At 34.5% G+C, this 20,393-nt stretch overlaps 1 protein-coding gene, 1 non-coding gene and 1 pseudogene across 2 annotated transcripts; 1 reads left to right on the top strand and 2 right to left on the bottom strand.

The window, feature by feature from the left end:
- Window positions 1–1,595: 1,595 nt before the first annotated feature.
- LOC112026146 (uncharacterized) lies at window positions 1,596–10,490 on the top strand. Its single transcript, XM_024058829.2, has 8 exons — window positions 1,596–1,902; window positions 2,829–3,402; window positions 3,503–3,657; window positions 4,690–4,785; window positions 5,363–5,619; window positions 9,374–9,594; window positions 9,695–10,068; window positions 10,185–10,490. The coding sequence occupies exons 2-7, from the start codon at window positions 3,049–3,051 to the stop codon at window positions 10,043–10,045; spliced, it is 1,434 nt and encodes a 477-aa protein (XP_023914597.1). The 5' UTR covers window positions 1,596–1,902; window positions 2,829–3,048; the 3' UTR covers window positions 10,046–10,068; window positions 10,185–10,490.
- A 5,298-nt stretch (window positions 10,491–15,788) lies between these two features.
- Window positions 15,789–19,364, bottom strand: LOC112026124 (uncharacterized; annotated as a pseudogene).
- On the bottom strand, window positions 18,179–18,250 carry TRNAH-GUG (transfer RNA histidin (anticodon GUG)). The gene has a single exon. It is a non-coding gene; the product is annotated as a tRNA-His (tRNA).
- Window positions 19,365–20,393: the final 1,029 nt, after the last annotated feature.

Genomic DNA, 20,393 nt, shown 5'->3' with positions numbered 1-20,393 from the left:
AAAAAAAACCATAGAAAATGTATTGCCCCAAATACCGAATGTATCGGGAAAATGGGCATTTCAATCGGTAAATCAAAACCAGACCGGCACAAATTTTAAGAAGTTTTTCTTATTCTTCTCTCGCTAGTCTCCAGACCAGAATCAACATCCTCTTCTTCTTCTTCTTATATTCTCTGGATTAGCACAACCGTCTTCTTCTATTTCTCTTTAGCGGACCAACTGCCACCATCACCATTTGCATCAGCTTGCTTTCTCTTCATGCATTAGCTTTAACTTGCTTTTCTATTTGATTTTAATGAGCGTTGCTAGTGCCACAACTTGTGGCACAACTCGCCCATGTGTCGAGTTGTGGTTGGTGGAGAGATAATGGTGAGTCCATTACTTATTCAGTAGTATAACATTACTTAAAGTTACACCGGTCATTAGGAAATATAAAAAAGTGGTCAATTTTACCTCAAAAATCTCTCACATTAGTAAAGCTAACATTGTCTAAATATCCATTGCTATTACAATAACCGTGTAAATATATACCGTTACTGTTTATTTTGTATTTCATATTTCATTATCTCATTAGATATGCTCTCCAAACACATAATCCCCACACATACTCACCATAAAATACTTCTATACAAATTTGCCCCCAAAAAAAAATTTTACACACAAACTTAACATCAAATACTTCAACTACACAAACCTATAGTCAAGACCGACCCCATAAAGAAAAACCCATATCTCAACTATACCATTGCAATGAACACAATCACTGCCACTATTGCTTTGACCAACTCCACTTGACTCCAAAACATCTAGCAAGAAAGTGACTTGGGCAATTGAGATGTGTGTATGCGTGCGCGCGCGTTTTAATATTTGACTTTTGTATTTGTTTTGGGTTAGATTTGATTTGGGTATTTGATATTTGAGAACTTTGTGGTTTGCTAGGATTAATGATAAAATGTATAGGTTTTGTTTGGGCGTTGCATTGAGCTTTTGACTGGCTTCTTTTTATTTTTTTGTGCTTGTTTGGCATTAAGCTTGGTGATTTATTTGAGGAAGAAAGAGCTATAATTTGGGAAAAAAAATATTTTAATAAAATGTAGTATGAAATAGATATTCTGATGTGAGATGTTTTTAAAAATTGTTGTGTAAAATAAAAATAAAATAAATTATTATAATACCGCTTAATGTTGAAAATTGAAAACTGAAAACATTGTAACAAAATAATTTTTAAATGTATAAATAATGCTGTAGGATCCATTTTTAATAAAAATTTTGCTAAAAAAAAATTTGTAGATCCCATAAACAATGCATAAGATCTATTGAAAAATGCATTTTTCAATTTTACGCGTGATATTTTAGCTACTGTAGCCGTGGGCCCATGAGCTACAAATGCCAGCCGTAGACGTTGATTTAAAACACAGTATCCAAACGAGTACTAAGCTTTGTCTCACGATTGGACACAACCTAACCACCTTCAAAAAATAAATAAATAAAAAACAAAAACACGACCTAACCCTTTTGCAAATTTGGCTGTTAAAATTCTATCTTTCAATAATAAAAAATTGACTAATAAAAAATAAAATACTCGCCGGTCAAGTTTTCCACCGAACACGTATCAAAGAGTAGGCGGGCTCAGAGAGACACGTGCGGCCCCGCCCACTCCATTCTCTCAATTTCTACCGTTCACAGAATAAACAAAGACGAATCTTTCTCTCACAGAAATGATCGCAATTCATAATAAAAAGCTCAATAATAAATACAACACCGAAAAAACCGATATGGCAACACACACTCTCTCTCTGTTTCGCAGAGTGCCAAATCTACCAAACCCTAGCTCCGTGTGATGTGATCCTCCCAATATAGAAATCGTTCTTTACAATTTCGGGACTACGAGAAGATTTCCAGGTCTGATTATCCTAGTTCGCTAATTTCTACTTCGTTTTGTTACTAGTTTGATCGTTTTGTTACTAGTTTGAAGAATTTGCTTGGTTTGTTTGTTATTTTGATTGAATTATTCTTGGAATAAATCGTGTAATTATGAATGCATTAGCATGTGTGATCGCGAATTAACACTGACATTGGAGCCTGTTGTTAATCGCAATCCGCTGATTGTACATAGAATGCGAATAAATTAGTGTTCTTTTTTTTTTTTTTTTGTTCACTAAAAAATGGTTAGGCTTTTGGTGTGTTGATTATAATATATATGTAATTTGAGATGTTTATAAGTTTAAATAACTATTCAGCTTTGTGATTACTAAATGTTTCTGATAATTTCTGGCTTTCTTTCTCTTTCTTTGAAGCAAAGAAAAAAAAATTTTAATAGGAAATATCTTAAGTTTTTCATTTCTGTAGTATTTTCATTGTCTATTGTAGTGAAAATAAAGATTTTTATTTATTTATTTTTTTAATCTAGTTGCTACACTGAAAATTTATTCTTAATCAAAAGTTATGCCAATGAGCCACACAGCCAAGAGGATAATTATGTGTGTAAAGAATTATATATTGACATATTTGGATTTATCTCTGCAAACTTGGTAAGTGATTTAAGAGTAGTTGACAAATCAAATCATTATATTCAATTCAAACCATTTAGAGAATTGTTCTTTCTCATGGGAGTTAATTGTCTGTTTAGCTTGTTTAGGTATTTTCATGCAAATATATGAATTGAGTTTGTGAGAAGGAAAATGATGAACACTTTCCCTTAATACTCTTTGATATTATTGCATGTTATATCTCCACCTTGGTCAAAGATGAGTGAGGGCCTGCTGTATATGTAAGTTTAACCAATTATTCTATTTTGCAGATGCTGATTTTGTCAATCCTTTTTTCAGGCTGATAATTGTACTTGCTTTGTTAACCAAAATCAAAGGCTAGATATTTAGCACCCTGAGATCGGCGGCTCTGCGATTTTACTGTTATCAATGTATCATAATTAAAGTAACTCCTCATGATGATTCCAGGGGTTCCGTCAGTTTAAGTAAATAAATGGTCAAAGTTACTCTGTAGAGTACTGGTGGATTGAGAATCGTGAGCTTGTTTCAATTCTTCTAAATGGGTGACTCTTTGAATAGTTCTCAATTGAGCGGAAGCTCTGAAGCAACTAGTGCCGTACCTGAGAAAAAGGTGTATAAAGGAAGTTTAGTTGCTTCTTGCCATAGAGCTTCTCCACAGAATGCTTTTAGGCACATAGCTTCAGTAAGCCATGGTATATTTAGAAGTGATGCAGTCGGTCATGCAGCAGTGTTTTTGCTCAAAGTTGCTGCATTGGAGACAGTACGGAGGTTCTCAATGGCCAAATGTCCATTTGCATGGCATGGTCTTCAGACTCTGCAAATTCTTTGCTATCCACCATTTAAGTGGATTCAAAGATGGGCTCCCTTCAAGAATTTGGTGGGAGGCATGCAGGTATGTCCATTGCATGGCTTTCTATTTCTTGTCTTCTCCAAATTCTTTTAAATTTGCTGCTCTTCAGGTTTTTTTAATATTTTAAATATCATGCTTGCAGGCACTGTCAAGGCCTATTCTAGTCCTTTCAATTGCAACAGTTTTCTCTGATCAATCTGAGTGTAGCAGTGGAACCTCAGATGGTGTTGGTGATTCTCATACACATTCAGAACAGCATTTGGAGCAGTCCTCTGAACAGTCTAATCTAGATACAAGGTATATAATTAAGCAGGATGGTGCTTATAAGTTTGAAATTTTGTCTATTAAGAAAACTAAAAGATGACTGTTGGTGATAGGCAATCTGATTTAGTTCAAATGCTTTACTACTTTAAAGTTTATTAGGATCAGCTTAATTTGATTGACTGGAATTGCAGATTTCTGATGATGTTTGAGGTTCCTACCTGAACTGTTAAGATAGGTGACTTGAGTGACAACGCCCTTTTCATATTATTATAGATTGTGAAGTTTTCGTGTTCGCATTGAGAAAAATGTTCATTCCATTTTCAAATTTGGTCAACTCTTGGGATCTCATATTATTAGAAAGTTGGGATTTCAATGTCAACTCATGAGATTTGAATATAGAAGTCAGTGATTGGATCTAGAGCTGGCTGAACTTGATCAGACTTTTCATGGTTCTTAGGATTTGATTTTACTAGGTAATATATTACTTGGTGTTGGATTAGATACCTAAATCCATTTGAGCTTTTTATAGCATATTTCATAATAGAGTGACTAAATTTTACATTGGCCATCAATCAACCACAACCCATGTCCTTTTTTGAGTCTTAAGATCGGCTATGAACAAAATATATGACATTAAGTATAGATATGCTGAGTTACGCAGCATGTCTGATTGGTGTCCTGTTTTTGACTTTTTTCTACTTTTTCTTGTTCTAATCTTTTTGTTATGCTTGATCATTGTAATTTACGATCTTGATGTACTTCTATCCATGTACACTCCCAGTGTACCTAGGTCTTTTTGATTAATGATATTTTGTTATTTATCAAAATATATATATATATAGACATGCTGAGTTATATTTATGCATACACACATATATTTTTATACACACACTAGTTGGTAACACATGCAATGCACCAGAAAGTCAAACATACTAGAAAATTTTCTCTCTTTCTGGTGCATTGCATGGGTTACAGACTAGTGTGTGTGTGTATATATGTGTATACATAAATATCTTTACAATTTATTTTCTGAGTTATTTATTATAGTTTTCATTAAATTTCCAGGACTTCTGATGGATCTTCTCAAAGTTTGGCATCTGAAACTTGGTTGATACAACTCTATAAGGAGCTTGAAATTCGAGGGATTACTTTGCCAGAAAGGTAATTGGGTGATTTTCATATTTGAACAATTATCATTATTATGTGACACACCTAATGTTTCTGTTTTTAATAAACACAGTGCAGAGGGATTATGATGTAAGCACTATCCTATTAAAATTCCTGTCTTTTATTATATAATACTAATATATTGTATAATACTTCAGTGAGCATTTTATTTTTTGCATATGGTTTTGGTATTATTTTGGCAAAGTACATTTTAGTCCCTCCAAGAATGGGCCCAATATCATTTTAATCTCTTATCTAAAAAGTTACAATTTACACCCTCCACTACATATTCACCATCAATGTCATCCGTCTGTCTAGATTCATCACATTTGAGCTATTAACCTTCTCCAAAAACAATATCATTTAGAAATATATATATATATATATATATTTATATTTATATTGGTAGTTTAACTGAAAAAGTCTCTTATGCTTCATCTCTTTGATGTAAAATAACCTCTCAGGTATGAATCTGGGAAATAGCATGATGTTTTTTAAGTTAGCATATTTATATTTGAATTTCTTGGCTTCTCTTGCTGCAGTGGACCATGACATAATTGTGTTTATGCAGAATTAATGAAGATGAGCTCCATAGATTTTACAGTGCCGCTAATGGTGACTTTACATGCTTGCTCTCATCAATTAAGAAGACAATCCGTTGGAGGGAGACTTATGGAATCCTTTCAGCACAAGAACTTGAGGTTTGGTCGGATATGGTTTTTTGGCATGGATATGATGTGAGGCATCAACCTTGTCTCATAGTACGGCTTGGACTTGCTTGTGCCACCTTGAAATCTCATGACAAACCTCGCTTTGCTCAAGCAGTCAGTATGTTTTTTTTTCCCTCTCTGGTAAATGTTTTGGTTACCATGTATCTCCTATGGTTTCTCCCATTTTCTCCCAGTTGAAAAATAAGGAAGTGACCACATGTCAAACTAACCTCTGTTGAGTCTAATAATATCTTGATATATAGGAAGAGACTATAAAGGACTATGTCCCATCAAGATTCAAGATTAATAGGGCATCACTCATTTTTTAATGTGATAATGTCTTTATAACAATTTAAGTTTTTGATAAGTTAAGAATATCTTATATAAGAATTATAGTGAAGAATTATGATAAGATGCTATTTAAAGGGAAAAAAATGGTTTTTTTTAGCTTATTTTTTTTATTATCATTTATTTTACAAATATAAGTGTCTGTATTTGTGTATTATTTTGTTTCACCAATTGAAGTAAAAGTTGAATTGTGCTATTTTAGGTTCACAGTTTGCGTATATGCCATAGTTCTTTTGACCCGTCAGGGTGTAGCCTAGTGGTTGGAGGCTGGAGATGAACTGTAGACCCAAACATACTAGGTTCAATCCCAACTAGGAGTTTCCTTAGATTACCCAATACAAGGTTGTGGCGGGTGGGGTCATGTATCGGTGATTTACTCCACAGGGGTGGGTCCAATGTCATTAAAAAAAATGATATATTTCACTTGTTTTAATAAATTTATTATTACTTGTGAAAAGAAAAGGTTGAATCGTGCTAGCCTATATGTTGTATAGATTTGTTTGCACTTGTTGGATGAAAAATGGGTGAGTCCCTATCAAGTTCCATAGGACGTGCCCATTGTAATTTACTTTATCCAACGTGTGGTCAATATCATTAAGCCTCGTGCTGTGCGTAGTCCGTGACAATGATCTGTCCATTGATGGAAAGCTGTTTTATATTTTAGAGCACCAGCCCATCAACAAGTTTCGTTCAGTACCACTCCTGATATTGGAGAGATTTAGTCTTTAGTTCAAGTAAAGAACTATAGATTTGGCAGTCAATTATATGGCATTCAAAGCATCATTGACTCAGTTAGTACGTCAAGTTTGACAACAATTTTTTTTTTTTTTTAAATAGAATTTTTTGATAATGTTGAAAAATGGGTGAGTCCCTATCAAGTTCCATAGGACGTGCCCATTGTAATTTACTTTATCCAACGTGTGGTCAATATCATTAAGCCTCGTGCTGTGCGTAGTCCGTGACAATGATCTGTCCATTGATGGAAAGCTGTTTTATATTTTAGAGCACCAGCCCATCAACAAGCTTCGTTCAGTACCACTCCTGATATTGGAGAGATTTAGTCTTTAGTTCAAGTAAAGAACTATAGATTTGGCAGTCAATTATATGGTATTCAAAGCATCATTGACTCAGTTAGTACGTCAAGTTTGACAACAATTTTTTTTTTTTTTTTTAAATAGAATTTTTTGATAATGTAGCAAACAATTGTTTGGAGCAAATAATAATTTTTTTGGCAAAAATCACTCTTTGTTTCTCAACTTTTAGGGCCCGTTTGGTTGGGGTGATTTGGGAGGGGATGGAAAGGGGAGGGGAAAATAGGGTTTGGGGGGGGCGGGGGAATGACTTTTTAGTGTGAACTATTCAATCTCCTACGCGATGCCCGTGTATACTATGAGTTTATTTTGAAATAGTTGATAAGAAATTATCTTTATGACTAATCTATAATACTTACTAAGTACTATAATATTTGAGGACTAAGCTTCAATTATTCACATGCCATTAGATAAAGGGAAAATTTAAACTTTTTAAGATTAATATAATTTAGAATATGAACATATAATTACTTTTCTAACTAGTAAATATTTAATTACTTAACTCGGTAAATATAATTTAGAATATGAACATATAATTTAGAGTAAATTGGTAAATACTTAATTACTTTTCTAACTTAAGAACAGAATTGGTGTTATCTGTGCAAGTGTAATAGTGAAACTGTTGACCATCTATTCCTTCATTATCCGGTTGCTTTGGAGTTGTGGGATATGGTTTTTGGTTTATTTGGAGTTTGTTGGGTTATGCCAATGTCTGTTGTTGAGCTTTGTGCTTGTTGGCAAGGTCGATTTGGTTGCCATCGTAATGGATATATATGAATTGTTGTTCCTCATTGTTTGATGTGGTGTATTTGGAAAGAAAGAATAGTAGGTGTTTTGAAAGCAGTGAGCATTTTGTGCCTGATCTCAAGCATTTATTTTTTATAACCTTATTGGACTGGTTCTCAGTGTGGAGAAACCAACCCTTTTTTTTCAATTTTGGATTTACTTGATTTATATAATTTTTGTATTTGATATGTACACTCCTGTATACTCCCTATTTACTTGAGTCTCTTTTTCTTTTCTTTTTTTATATCAATAAATCTTTATTACTTATCAAAAAAAAAAAATTATTATTCTTTTTACATTCTTGATTGCTTGTTAAATTGTTTTTGTTGGATATTTTTTGAATTTGCTTTATTCTCTAAGAATGTGTCACATGGTAAAACCTTAGGCTACTAAGGTTAACAGGCTACGATGACAAACTTTAAGTTTAGTGGTGACGTAGGACAATCACACTATTTCAATGGAACAAATAAACAACAATAGAATCAAGAATAAACCTTAGGAGTCAGCACCTAAGAGTTGCTTGGAGTCAGCACCAAGAGAGAGAGAGACATGCAAATTCTTTGAACTTTATTAATACATTGAAATAAATGCATTTGCCATTCATTATTACTTTGGCATATATATTCATTATTGATGAGGTGGAAGTTTAAATGAAAAGAATGTAGAACCTCTTCTTCTCCCACATGAAGTCCCTACTTATATATATATATAGATTGATTGATTGATTGATTGATTGATTTCATTTTGGTCTTTACTAAATTAATTGTGTCAGTTTAGTTCTTTTTTTTTTTTAAAAACATGTTCAATATTACCTTTGTAGTCGTCTGATTCATGGGACCAGCTGATTTGTCTAATAAAATGCTTATGTATCACTTTAGCTGCTTCTGTGGCACAATTTAGCTGATTTGTCTAATAAAATGCTAATAAAATAGACACTTTAGCTGCTTCTGTGGCACAATTTAGAGTTTTAGACAAGTCACATTAAAAAAAATTCAATTTTTTTTTTTTTTTTACCAACATGTAATCTCTTGTTTGTTTCTCCAGAAAGTTCAAGAAAATCAAAGAAAAACTAATTTTGTTCAAGCCAACCAAGTACCAACAATTTCCAAAAACCTCTCCCTAATAAAATCACAATTCTAAATCAAATCCCAATTGATACAGCACAAAACACAAATTCCAGATTTTCTGTTCGTTTCCTTTTCTTTCGTTCAAAATTTTTCTTAGCAACCAAACATACTCCAAAACAAGAGGAAAACTACAACCCCAAGTTACCATCAACTCAGTAATTTCTGTGATTCGATGACAACGTGAGTAACATTGAAACATGTTGAAAAAATTGGGAATTAAATTGACCCAATTAGTTTTCTGAAAACTAAAATGAATTTTTCCCTAAAAGTTGAGAACCAAAAAAGTACTTTTTGCCTAATATTTTCATGTGCAACTTCCTGCTATTAATATATATTTTTCTTGTAAGTGAGGAACCCAAATTAAGTCTTTACTATCAAATGGTTTTGAGTCTTTTTAAAACAACTCATTTACGTTTGTCTCAAATTGCAAAATTCTATTATTTATGTATTTATTTTTATCCTATTTGTCCCATCAGTTTTCCATGTGGTATTGTAACTAATTCAATGGTTATAACTACAGTATCTCAGATAGAGCATGGAGTCTTGCATTTAGTTGATTCAGAAAATTCGAAAATTACAGTTTTGGTGGATTGTGAAGGGTTATCTCCTTTGAAAATTCCAATGCAAATGTTGAGATCCTGTTCTTACCTTCTGCAAGACCACTTCCCAAACCGTCTTGGCTGTTTGTTTGTTATTCGTCTTCCTCCAGTTGTTCGAGTTATTGCTAAAACTTTTATTCAAGTAAGCTTGTACGATTGGTCTTTAAATGTTTGATGTTTTTGCTTTTCAGCTTCTCTTGTATGAGCTTTGTTTTGATTTCAAATCTCTGGCTGTTTCTCAGGTTCTAAAGCCCATCACTCGGAAAAAGTTGAAAATTGTAGGGGAGATGTACAAGAAGGTTCTCTCTGAGTACCTTCAAACATTACCATCATATCTTGATGGTAAATGCACATGCACAAAATGTTCAACCATCAGCATCTGTTTTAGGCAGCAGCCTCTTACAAATAAGATGAACAAGTTTGAGCCATTCGCAGTTGTTAGTAATGGTGAGGATCCACCTGCACCGTATCCAGCTGATGAGATTGATATGCACCTAAATGGTAACTGTGACCAGGTGTTGAGGACTGCCATAATAAGCATGCTCATGTTGTGGGTTTTCATAGCTGTTATTGCTGGCTTATATGAATCCTGAAAGCCGTCCCATGCCTCATTGAGGTAAGAGTGGACCAACCTTTTCATTTCTATTGGCGCTTTGTTCTTCCTTAGGGAAGATATATGTGTGTTATCCAGCTGATGAGATTGATATTCACCTAAATGGTAACTGTGACCAGGTGTTGAGGACTGCCATAATAAGCATGCTCATGTTGTGGGCTTTCATAGCTGTTATTGCTGGCTTATATGAATCCTGAAAGCCGTCCCATGCCTCATTGAGGTAAGAGTGGACCAACCTTTTCATTTCTATTGGCGCTTTGTTCTTCCTTAAGGAAGATATATGTGTGTTATACAATCCGCCTTTTACAAGATTTTGGTTGCTTTCTTTATAAATTAGTGTATAATATTTGTCTGATTTGAAGCAGTCATTTATGTTTACTTGATAGCTGTAGTGCCTTATATAATATAATGTAATTTTTTTCATAGAGCAACTTCTTCCCACCCCCCTCCCCCACCCCCCCTTTCTTTTTTTTGAATTAAAGTTTTATCTATACTACTATTTAAGAGGCTTCCTCTATTTGAATTCCTCATTTTTTTTTTTGGTTCAAAAATACTCCTACGTCCCTATATTTAAGTAGAGACAAAACTAAAGGCTAATCCGATAAAAATACAATTTCAACTCTCACTAAAACATTGTCTAAAAAATAAGGCTACTCTCTTGCAGATTTTTCAAATTTCTTTATCCACTTATAAATTAAATTCTTAAAATAAAAATTATATATATAAAATAAAAACATAGTTTTTTTTCTGCTACAAAATAAGACCTCTAAAAAAAAAAGGCATCATCGCACGCGCGAAGCACATGTGATGAGGCTAGTTATTGATGTAATGGATGAGTGCAAGTGTAATAACTTTATATATATATATATATAATATATATATATATATATATATATATATTATTATATATATTTTTTTTTTTTTTGAGTTAGCAAAAAAAATCTTTTTTTGATGATTTTTTTCAATGAATAGTATCTTTTTATTCTTGTTTACAATCAAATCAATATATATATATATACATTATATTGATCATGACCTTATGAGCTGTGTAATCATGGATTATAAAAATTATGAGATATACGTACACCATTGCAGCAGCCTTCACATGTATCAAATCGCTTAGGAAATTTTTTTTTATACATGTTTATGGACAATAGCGGTATGTATGGGTTGGGTTGAGGCGTTTTTTCAACTTAATTCATCATGTTGGGTTTAAAAAAAAAAAAAGTCAAACTCAACCCAACCCATCACAGGGATTCACCCTAACCCAACCCAACCCCCGTGGAACGCATTGGGTCGGATTGGACTTATGGGTTTGACAATTTTTTTTTTTAATTACTATTATTATTATTATTATTATTATTATTAAATTGAGCATTAGAATTATACAATCACAAATAATCAAGAGCATAACACTAAGAACTTAGGATTTATGTTATATTTAGTAAGAAGGGCAAAAAAGTAAATGACAAAATTATATAATATATTCTTTAATATGTTTTTTTTTTAATTTAAAAATATATTAAATATAGGTGGGTCGAGTCAGGTTAGGCGGATTTGTAAATCTCATGACCCAAACCCAACCTGACCCATTATATATAGGGGGAAAAAAAATCATGACTTAACTCAATCCACCAACCCTTAAAAACCGACCTAATCCAGTAGGTTGAGTTGGGTCGAGCTGGTTTTGGCGGGTTCACTGCACACTCTTAATGAATAGTTTCCTCTTAGCGTATTTATAATGAATTTACCTAGCAAAAATAGTTTGACTTGGCTTTTCTCATTTAGCCAAAATTTAAAATATAATTAAAAATGAGAGAGAGAGAGAGAGAGAGAGAGAGAGAGAGAGAGTGTGATATAGAATCATAGATGGATCTATTATCTTGAGCACCAAAAAAAAAATTGCAAAATCAAAGTGGTAAAGACAAATCGAAGCCTTTGGAAGCTCTTTCTGTGGTGGTGTGTGTCGACCACATCAAGAAGATCATCCTTTTTAAAAATGTCATCAAACACAAGCAGCCTGCTAGGTTCAAACTGTTCCATAGGCACCAAGTAGAATTCCCAAAGATGGTGCATAGGGATGACACTAACCTTTTGTAGATGACCCAATTCTCTAGCTTTGTGAGCTTCTTGTCCTTCGCTCAGCGGTATTAACCTTAACGACAATGTAGCTAGGGACTGGGACCACCTCGCCGTTGGGCTCGAAGAAGCTCATCATGCCCAGCTTTGTCCGCATTACTCCAATGTCTGCCTTGTATAACTCATTCTCACCACCAACCTATTCCTACTGCTATTCGGGACATTTCAGATTTGGGCTTTTGTTTTTCATCCAACAGATATGGATGATGTGACTATTATGACAGTAGGCAATATATGGGTGACATGTCAACAACTATCTAACACTTAATAGTAAGACTACCATTAAAGAAAGATGGCAAAGCTCTTTTGAAAATGGAACTAATAAGAGTGTATTTTATAGTGTGTGTGTGTGTGTGTGTGTGTGTAAAGTTATCTTGGATAACTCACTAACTTAGTCACTTGGACAATTAAAAAAATAAAGTTGATATAATGTGACCAGTCAAGGATTAAAATTTTAAAGAGATTAATAGTAATTTTAAAATGTATTAATTTGTTTATATATATATATATATATACACACAATTCAACCATGCTGTCATGAACTTAAAGCACAACTTAAATCATGAAAATATTAATAAATACTCAACTAGCCTCCATTTGTTTGAGAATTGATAGAATATGGATATCTACAGAAGGCTACTATTACCACCCCACACACCCCACCCACCCCCCCCGCCCCCTCTGTGCATGGGAGTTACCACTTGGACTAAGATGTTTGGTATTGATTTAGCTTTAGGCCTAGCCAACTAGTCACACAATAATAATCACATATAAGATTGGAAGAAAAGTTCGAAGTTTAAAGAAATCAAGGAAAAGAGAGAGGGTCAAAGAGGAACGAAAGAAACTGAGAAAAAGACTCACATGCAACTGTCAGCAGTAGTGTGTTACTNGTGGAGAAGCTTATCGTGGTGGCTTGGGCGCTCTGGTCAAATAGAAATGAGTGTAGGAACGGAGGAGTGAAGAAATCTGGTCAGGCATTGCTACAAGGGGCGTTGGAGTACTTAGAAGCTTACCAAGCATGTGTGGAAGAGATTGGAAGCCCGAAGCAACCAGCTGCACCTGCAAAATGGACTCCTCCCTCTCCGAACCGGTACAAAGTTAATGTAGACGGTGCTGTGTTCAAGGAGCAACGTATGGCAGGTGTGGGGATCTTGATTAGGGATGCTGAGGGTCAACTGATCGGCGCATGTAGCAGAAAACTTGAAGCTCCTTTGGGTGCCATCGAAGCTGAAGCTAAAGCTGTGGAGTTGGGTCTTCTTTTGCAAGGGATATGTCCATTCAAGATTTCACTCTTGAGAGTGACTCATTGACGTGATTAATGCTCTTCAAGACTTGTCTCCTCCTCCATCCTCAGTAGCAGCGCTGGTCTATAGCTCAATAGCCGTGTCCCATTGTTTCAGATGTGTTGATTTTTCACATATTGGTCGTCATGGCAATAGCCAGCCCATTTACTTGCAAGACATGCTTTAGGCATTGCAGACCTGTCTGTTTGGGTTGAAGAGATTCCTTGTTTCCTTGAACAAGCTCTCAACCAAGATGTAGTTGTTATCTCTTCTAATTAATAAAGTTTTTGACATATTTCCCATCAAAAAAAAAAAATAAATAAATATTAGGATTGTAATTCTATTTAAATGAGTGTGCAGTAATACCATATACTCTAGACTTCCTTATAAAATTATATATTTAAAAAATAATAATACTATATAATATATATATATATACAGGAGGTAATATACATATATATTTAATTTTTAAAAGACATTTGGAACAGTTCACATATATAAAATTATATAGTCAATCTTCTTTTTAAACCCCCACCCCCCCACCCCCCCAAAAAAAAAAAAAAAAATGAAGAAGAAGTTTTTCGGCAACAGTTGCTAAGGCACACAGGAAAGTCTAGAAAGGGGATGCGTTGCTGTGAATTTAAACTCACCAGGTGAATAGAGGGAGGACAAGCTGTAATTTGATTTAGCCAAATCATCTATTAATCAACGGTTTGATAAGAAACCCAAGGGGTTGGTTAAGTGGTTTTTAAATCCTCATGATATCCTAGATTTGAAACCTCTTACCAATATCTTGAGGCCACTTCTAAAGGATTATTCCCTTTAATAACCTAATGTATGTGAGACGGGAGGACTACATATATTAGAGATAATAGTCAGATACTTTGAGGCCACCCTAAGGGATTCCTACCAGCTTTGGTTAGACTATTTCACTCTTTATCCATAGAACATGCTAGACACCCAAACTGACCAATAGTGTGGTAGATGAAATTTAGAATTTCTAAATTTATGGCATGCACCCTTAAAACTTATTGAACCTATCACCCAAGTTCTCGAAGGGGGACGTTATTGTCTCTAAACTCTCTTGATCAATGAATCCATCTCTCAGAATAAGAGCATTACCAACAGTCTGGCTATCTCTAAATTTTGGAGAGAAAAACCACTGTTCACACAAAAAATCCCTCCAACAGCCTTTCCACCTACAAATTTTTTTTTAGATTTGCTACAGTAGCTCTGCAGGCCTGGAGAGCTACTATAGCAATCACTATAGCATATCTAAAGAATATTTCCCCTTAAAATAATACCGGTTGAATTAAAAAAAAGATTTTTTCTCTCTCCCCGGATTTCTTTTTTCTCTCATTCTCTCTATTTCTCACATAATCCAAACACAAAACACAAAACAAAATCCAATTCTAAAAATAAAGTTGAATCAGAACAAAAAATATGAAAAAAAAAAAAAAAAAAAAAAGAACAAGCCAATCTAACCCAGCCTGGTGGTGGGGAGGAGGACGAGCAGTAGTGGGGCGGTGGACATGGTAGTGCTACATGGTAAACGCCAATCTCCACCTACTTTGTCCTTTCGATGACCTCAGTCTCCACTGTTGGTGGGGTGGCGGACGAGCAGCAACCTCTCTCTCTCTCTCTCTCTCTCTCTCTCTCTCTCTCTCTCTCTCTCTCTCTCTCTCTCTCTCTCTCTCTCTCTCTCTCTGATGTGAACAAAATGTGAGGTTGCTGGAACTGGGATGTTCTTAAGGTGAAAAAGAAAATAAAAGAAGGGGAGATAGAGATAGGACTGGACACTTGTGCGGAGGAGAAAAACAAGAAAAAGAAAAAAGAAAAAAAGAAATGAAACGAAATGTGTATGGATGAAAATGAAATGAAAGAAAGAAAAATAATATAAAAAATTAAAAATCCTAATTGAAAAATACTGCCACAATATTTTCATAATAAATTTTAAGTAACAGATTGTTATTAGTTAATATTGGCAAGTAAAAAAATAATTTCAGTGATGGGTTCAAATTAGAACTAGTACCAACTTTACATATAAATTTTGTTGTGAAAGTATTGCGTAAAATATTGTGAACATAACACTTCTCATTGAAAAATATAGTTGTTAAAAAAAGAATAAATGATGATTAAAAAAAGAATAAACAATGAATAAAAAATAATATTTAAATGAGATAGAGAATCTGATAGTGAATTTGTTGGAAAATGTATTTAAAAAAGTGAGTAACTAAAAAGTAAAATAAACTGTTCACTCTCCAAACAGTACAAAAATTTGAAGAGGCTGTTGGTGCTGCTCTATGAGTACTTCATGTATGGCAGAAAGGTGACAACGGCTGACGCTACTTTTCTCCAAAAAAGTTCAATAATAACAATCTCTAAATGACAGAAATTCTTGCAGTGAAGGCTGATTTCTTCAAGTATGTTTTCCATGTTAACGCTATAAGGACTTCCAAGTTTCAGCAGCTCCAGATTTTTCCACTTACTTATGACTTCTAACAGAACAAATGAAGAATTCTTCCGCATCACAGATGGCAAATATAGAGCCTTCAACTCAGGGCACCTGGAGAAAATGAAATGCATCAATGTCAATACGGATTCTTCAGTACTATTAGCAAGATCTGCTAATCTTCTACACCATGACCTATGGCTATATATGCACCTTGCAAAGATTAGGGCAGCAGCAAGGATGTGAGAAAAAGTAAATTAACGTTTGCTATTCATGCAAAGTTAAGTTTAAAAATTCGTAAAAATCATTCAGGATTTTTGGCCTAGGAAGCACATATATTTGGGGTGCAGTAACCGAGTCATAACAGTGTCCTATTTGCCATATTATATTACAATTTTTTTTTTTTAATGGCTCATTTTGTACCTGTAGTCATGTCTATGTCCATGTCCGTGCATCCTAGCTATTGGCTACATATTTTGATTCTTTATATACAAGCATGAGACTGGGTCTCAACCTGGGATGCACGGACACGGCTCTGGAGGAGTCGCACCCACGTCAGACTCGACGAGACGTGGCGACGTGGGAGGGACGCCGCTGACCGCGCATCCGTGCCACGTCGGGCTGCGTCCTGCCACGTGGATGGGCTGACTCGCGCCGATGCGACTCAAATCGGACCAACTCGGGCCGTATCGGCCGAAACCACAGAAATGGCTGGATCATATCGGTCGAATATTGGTGTATTTCGGCTGGTAAGTTTAACCCCTTTCTTCTACTTCTTTGTCTTCTTCTTTTTTGCTTTTTCGTCTTCTTCTTCCTCTTTTTTGCCGTTCTGTTTTTTTTATTTTTTTTATAAGTTTTGTTTTTTTTTTTTTTTAAAGATTGTTAAATGCTTTGGGCAAAGGCTTATTTTGTTTTTTGTGCCTCTCACATGAGCCACATCTCCTCCCTTCTTCTTCTTCTTTTATTTTTTATTATTATTATTTTTTGTTTTTTACATTAAGCCACTGAACGTCTGAACCACTAGTACATGAGCCATATCTCCCCCCCCCCTTCTTTATTTTGTACATTATTATTATTATTATATGAGTATTCTATTATTATTATATAAAAAAGCATGCTTAGCAATATATAAAATATACAAATAAAAAATTTAATAATTTTTTAATCGCCGAGTCCCACCACACCCGCACCTACCTTTTTCAAAAATTACCGAGTCCCGCACCCGCACCCGAGTCCCAAACGCACCCATGCTTCATAGGTCTCAACAACATTGCCAACCAGCCTTTAATTAGAAGTAACCATTTAATCATGTGCACAATCATGACACCACACCACATACCACATAACATATATATACTTATATATAAAAGAACAGTGAGCAAGGGGAGGCTAAATTAAGCCATTGTGAGCAGTTCACAATGGGATTGATTAAACAAACATTTTTTTTTTTTTGTTAATTAAGGTATAAAACTAGAACTTACTCGTCTGCTAAGTATCTTAACACCTCATCTGGGCACGAGGTAGGGAGCATGACTGAAGTAGCATTTCCTTGACCACGATTGATTATCGACTTCAAATATTCATCTGCTTAAGGCGGCTGATGAACAAATTCTTGAAAATGAATAATTTTCCAGCATGAAGGATCAAGTCTCGCTCTATACCATCTTATCAAAAAAAAAAAGTCTCGCTCTATACCATGTCTTGCACACAAAGGGAGCGTCATATAGCAATGACTCCGCGCCCACTCTTGTAAGAACANAAAAAATAAAACAAAAAAAAAAAAAAAAAAAAAAAAAAAAAAAAAAAAAAGAAAAAAAAAAAAAAAAAAAAAAAAAAAAAAAAAAAAAGAAAGACATTCAACTGTTAGAGAAAACAGAAACAAAATAAAATGGGCATAGATTAGAGATTGTACCTGTGAAACCAAGAACAATCAACAATGTGATAAAGGTTATGGATCCTAGGGAATCGGATATGGATTCTATCCAACTAGGCACTAGCTAGTGAACGTTCTAGTCTATGTACATAGGGATAACAGTCGATCAAGATATCGTTACTTGTTTCGCATCCAAAAAAAAGAAAAAAAAAAAGGATATCGTTGTTTTCGGAGTTAATGAAGAATTGCTCTAATCAATGATGGGCCTATGGATCTGACCCAAAAAATTGAGGGACCTAACTTCCTAAGTCCAAAATATAACCTAGGGTTTTTTAAAAGTAAATAATACAAGCATTAAAATATAAATGTGGCTGCTGGGATTCGAGCCCAGGTCTCCACGGCCACAACGTGGAATTCTTACCACTAAACTACAGCCACAAGGTGTTTGCTGATCTCAAATAAATTTTCCTTTAACAGTTTAATTAACAACTCTAGAATTCTTGTCAATTTTTTTTTAATAATTTGATAGGTATAACAATGAAAATGAATAACCTTGAACCTTGGTTTTCATCATAAATAAGAGCAGGCTATTCTCATTCAATTACAAAACTTTTAGAATAATTAAATTGTTACAAGTGTATAAGGGGATTTAAACCCTAGTTCTCCTTAAAAAAAAGAGACCAAGTAATGTCATTAAACTATAAGGATCATGACATCAACCATGATTTTATTGCTAGTGTCTTCACTTTCTTTTACATAAATTTGAGAGAGAAAGGGAGAGAGATAGTATAGCTTATTCATTCCTTATTACTTCAATTTGGAAAATGTTAAAAGGTAAAGTCTGAATTTGATAAAGATTGAGTGCAAAACTCATGTTTCACACAATCTAATAAGAAATTGTCACATCAGTCTTTTACTTAAAATTCATTGCATTTTACCACAGCTAATAACACCACATCAGTCTTTTGTTATACTTAAAACTAAAATATGGTGTTTATTGAGATGTTATCTTGTATGATCAGATGTATTTATGTTTTAATAATATGATAATGAGACATGTCCTTATTGGAGTGTGTAAACCAAGGAGTTTACACCAAGTCCTTATAAAATTTATTCTGTAAAAGGTAATATAATTACAATACGTGCACAAAGGGGGAGTTTACACCTTATAGATACATGCACAAGGGGAAGTTTACACCCAAGTCCTTAAGGGTGTATTTTGCAACTTAGCCTATTTATAACATAATAATTATAAATGATAGTGTAAGAAAAACGCCAAGCTGATCACTCGTCCATATGGCCGTCCATAACAACGTACAAAGTGGAGAATGAATAGCTGCTACGCTCGTCCCTCTCTTGCCGTCCTCTTACACTCGTCCTTGTTTCACTCGTCCAATAGAGGACGTACTAGCAGCGAACCTCGTCCGTCCTTAATGATGGATGAACAAGGTTCACCAAGAGTCATGACACTTCCAAAAACCCAGAATTACGTTGTTGCGAAGCAAGCCATCTGTTCACTGTTGAACACCAGTCCCGATGAGGTAACTTCCATTATAGTTATGGAAGTTACCTCTGAATCCTCCAAACTCTACAACGATAGGAGAAATAACCGTCAACCTAACACTATATAAAGACCCTCCTATGCAGAGGTATGGACACTTTTTAGATTCTAAAAAAAGATTGGTGAAGTCTTTGAAGTGCTTCCTTTTCTTCTTCAATCCACTAACTTTACCATCGGAGGAATCAAGACCGGCCTCCACCGGTCTTCTCTGATCTTCTTTGGTTTTTCAGGACTCATCCTTCAAGATCTTCAACACCCGAAGACCTTTCAGCCCACTGATTTCCAATGATTCATCAATAAATATGGTAATAATAATATAATTAAGGTTTGCAATTGAAAATAGTGGTTTAATTAAGTCATTTTTTTTATGTTCAAATTATTCATCTCAAATGTTTTTAACCTCAAACGTGTGGTAGATCTTTAATTTTCTCATTATGGAGGACTTTATTGTGTGGTAGATCTTTTGGATATACACCACTATAAATTTATTTTTAAAAAAAAAAAAAAAAAAACCTTCTCCCTTCTCCCCATGTGTGTGTGTGTTAAAAATAGTTGGTTCGAACCTGCTTGACACCTCCTCGATAGCTGCTATCTGTCAAGATTCATTAAATCTCGACACCTGTTCGACACCTCCTCGATAGCTACTATCTGTCGAGGTTACAAGAATTCAGTATTTCTATTACAAGGAGAATATAAGAAAAAGTGACAAATGCCTTATTCTCTCTAAAGAAGTACTGCGTCTTTGCGCCTTAGATGTTGTAACCAAGTGCTTCTTGATCTTCATTATTGATGAAGTGAAGAACTTTGCAGCCAACATTCTTCTTCTTCAAGTTGGTGAGTGAGTCACGTACTGAGATTCGTGCAAAGGAGTTAGTCACGTATTGGGATCCGTGCAACAAAAATGGTGGCGTTCATATATTGAAGAATTCAGAGATTCTGAAGCGGTAGAAGGTTTTTGCTGTGAGTTCATCTACGGGATTGTAGAGTCTAGGAACAAAGGTTTTGTACTAGATTTGAAAC

The sequence above is a fragment of the Quercus suber genome, unplaced genomic scaffold (genome assembly GCF_002906115.3).
Source record: "Quercus suber isolate HL8 unplaced genomic scaffold, Cork oak 2.0 scaffold_129, whole genome shotgun sequence".
NCBI lineage: Eukaryota > Viridiplantae > Streptophyta > Magnoliopsida > Fagales > Fagaceae > Quercus > Quercus suber.
This window is presented reverse-complemented; position numbering and strand designations above follow the sequence as displayed.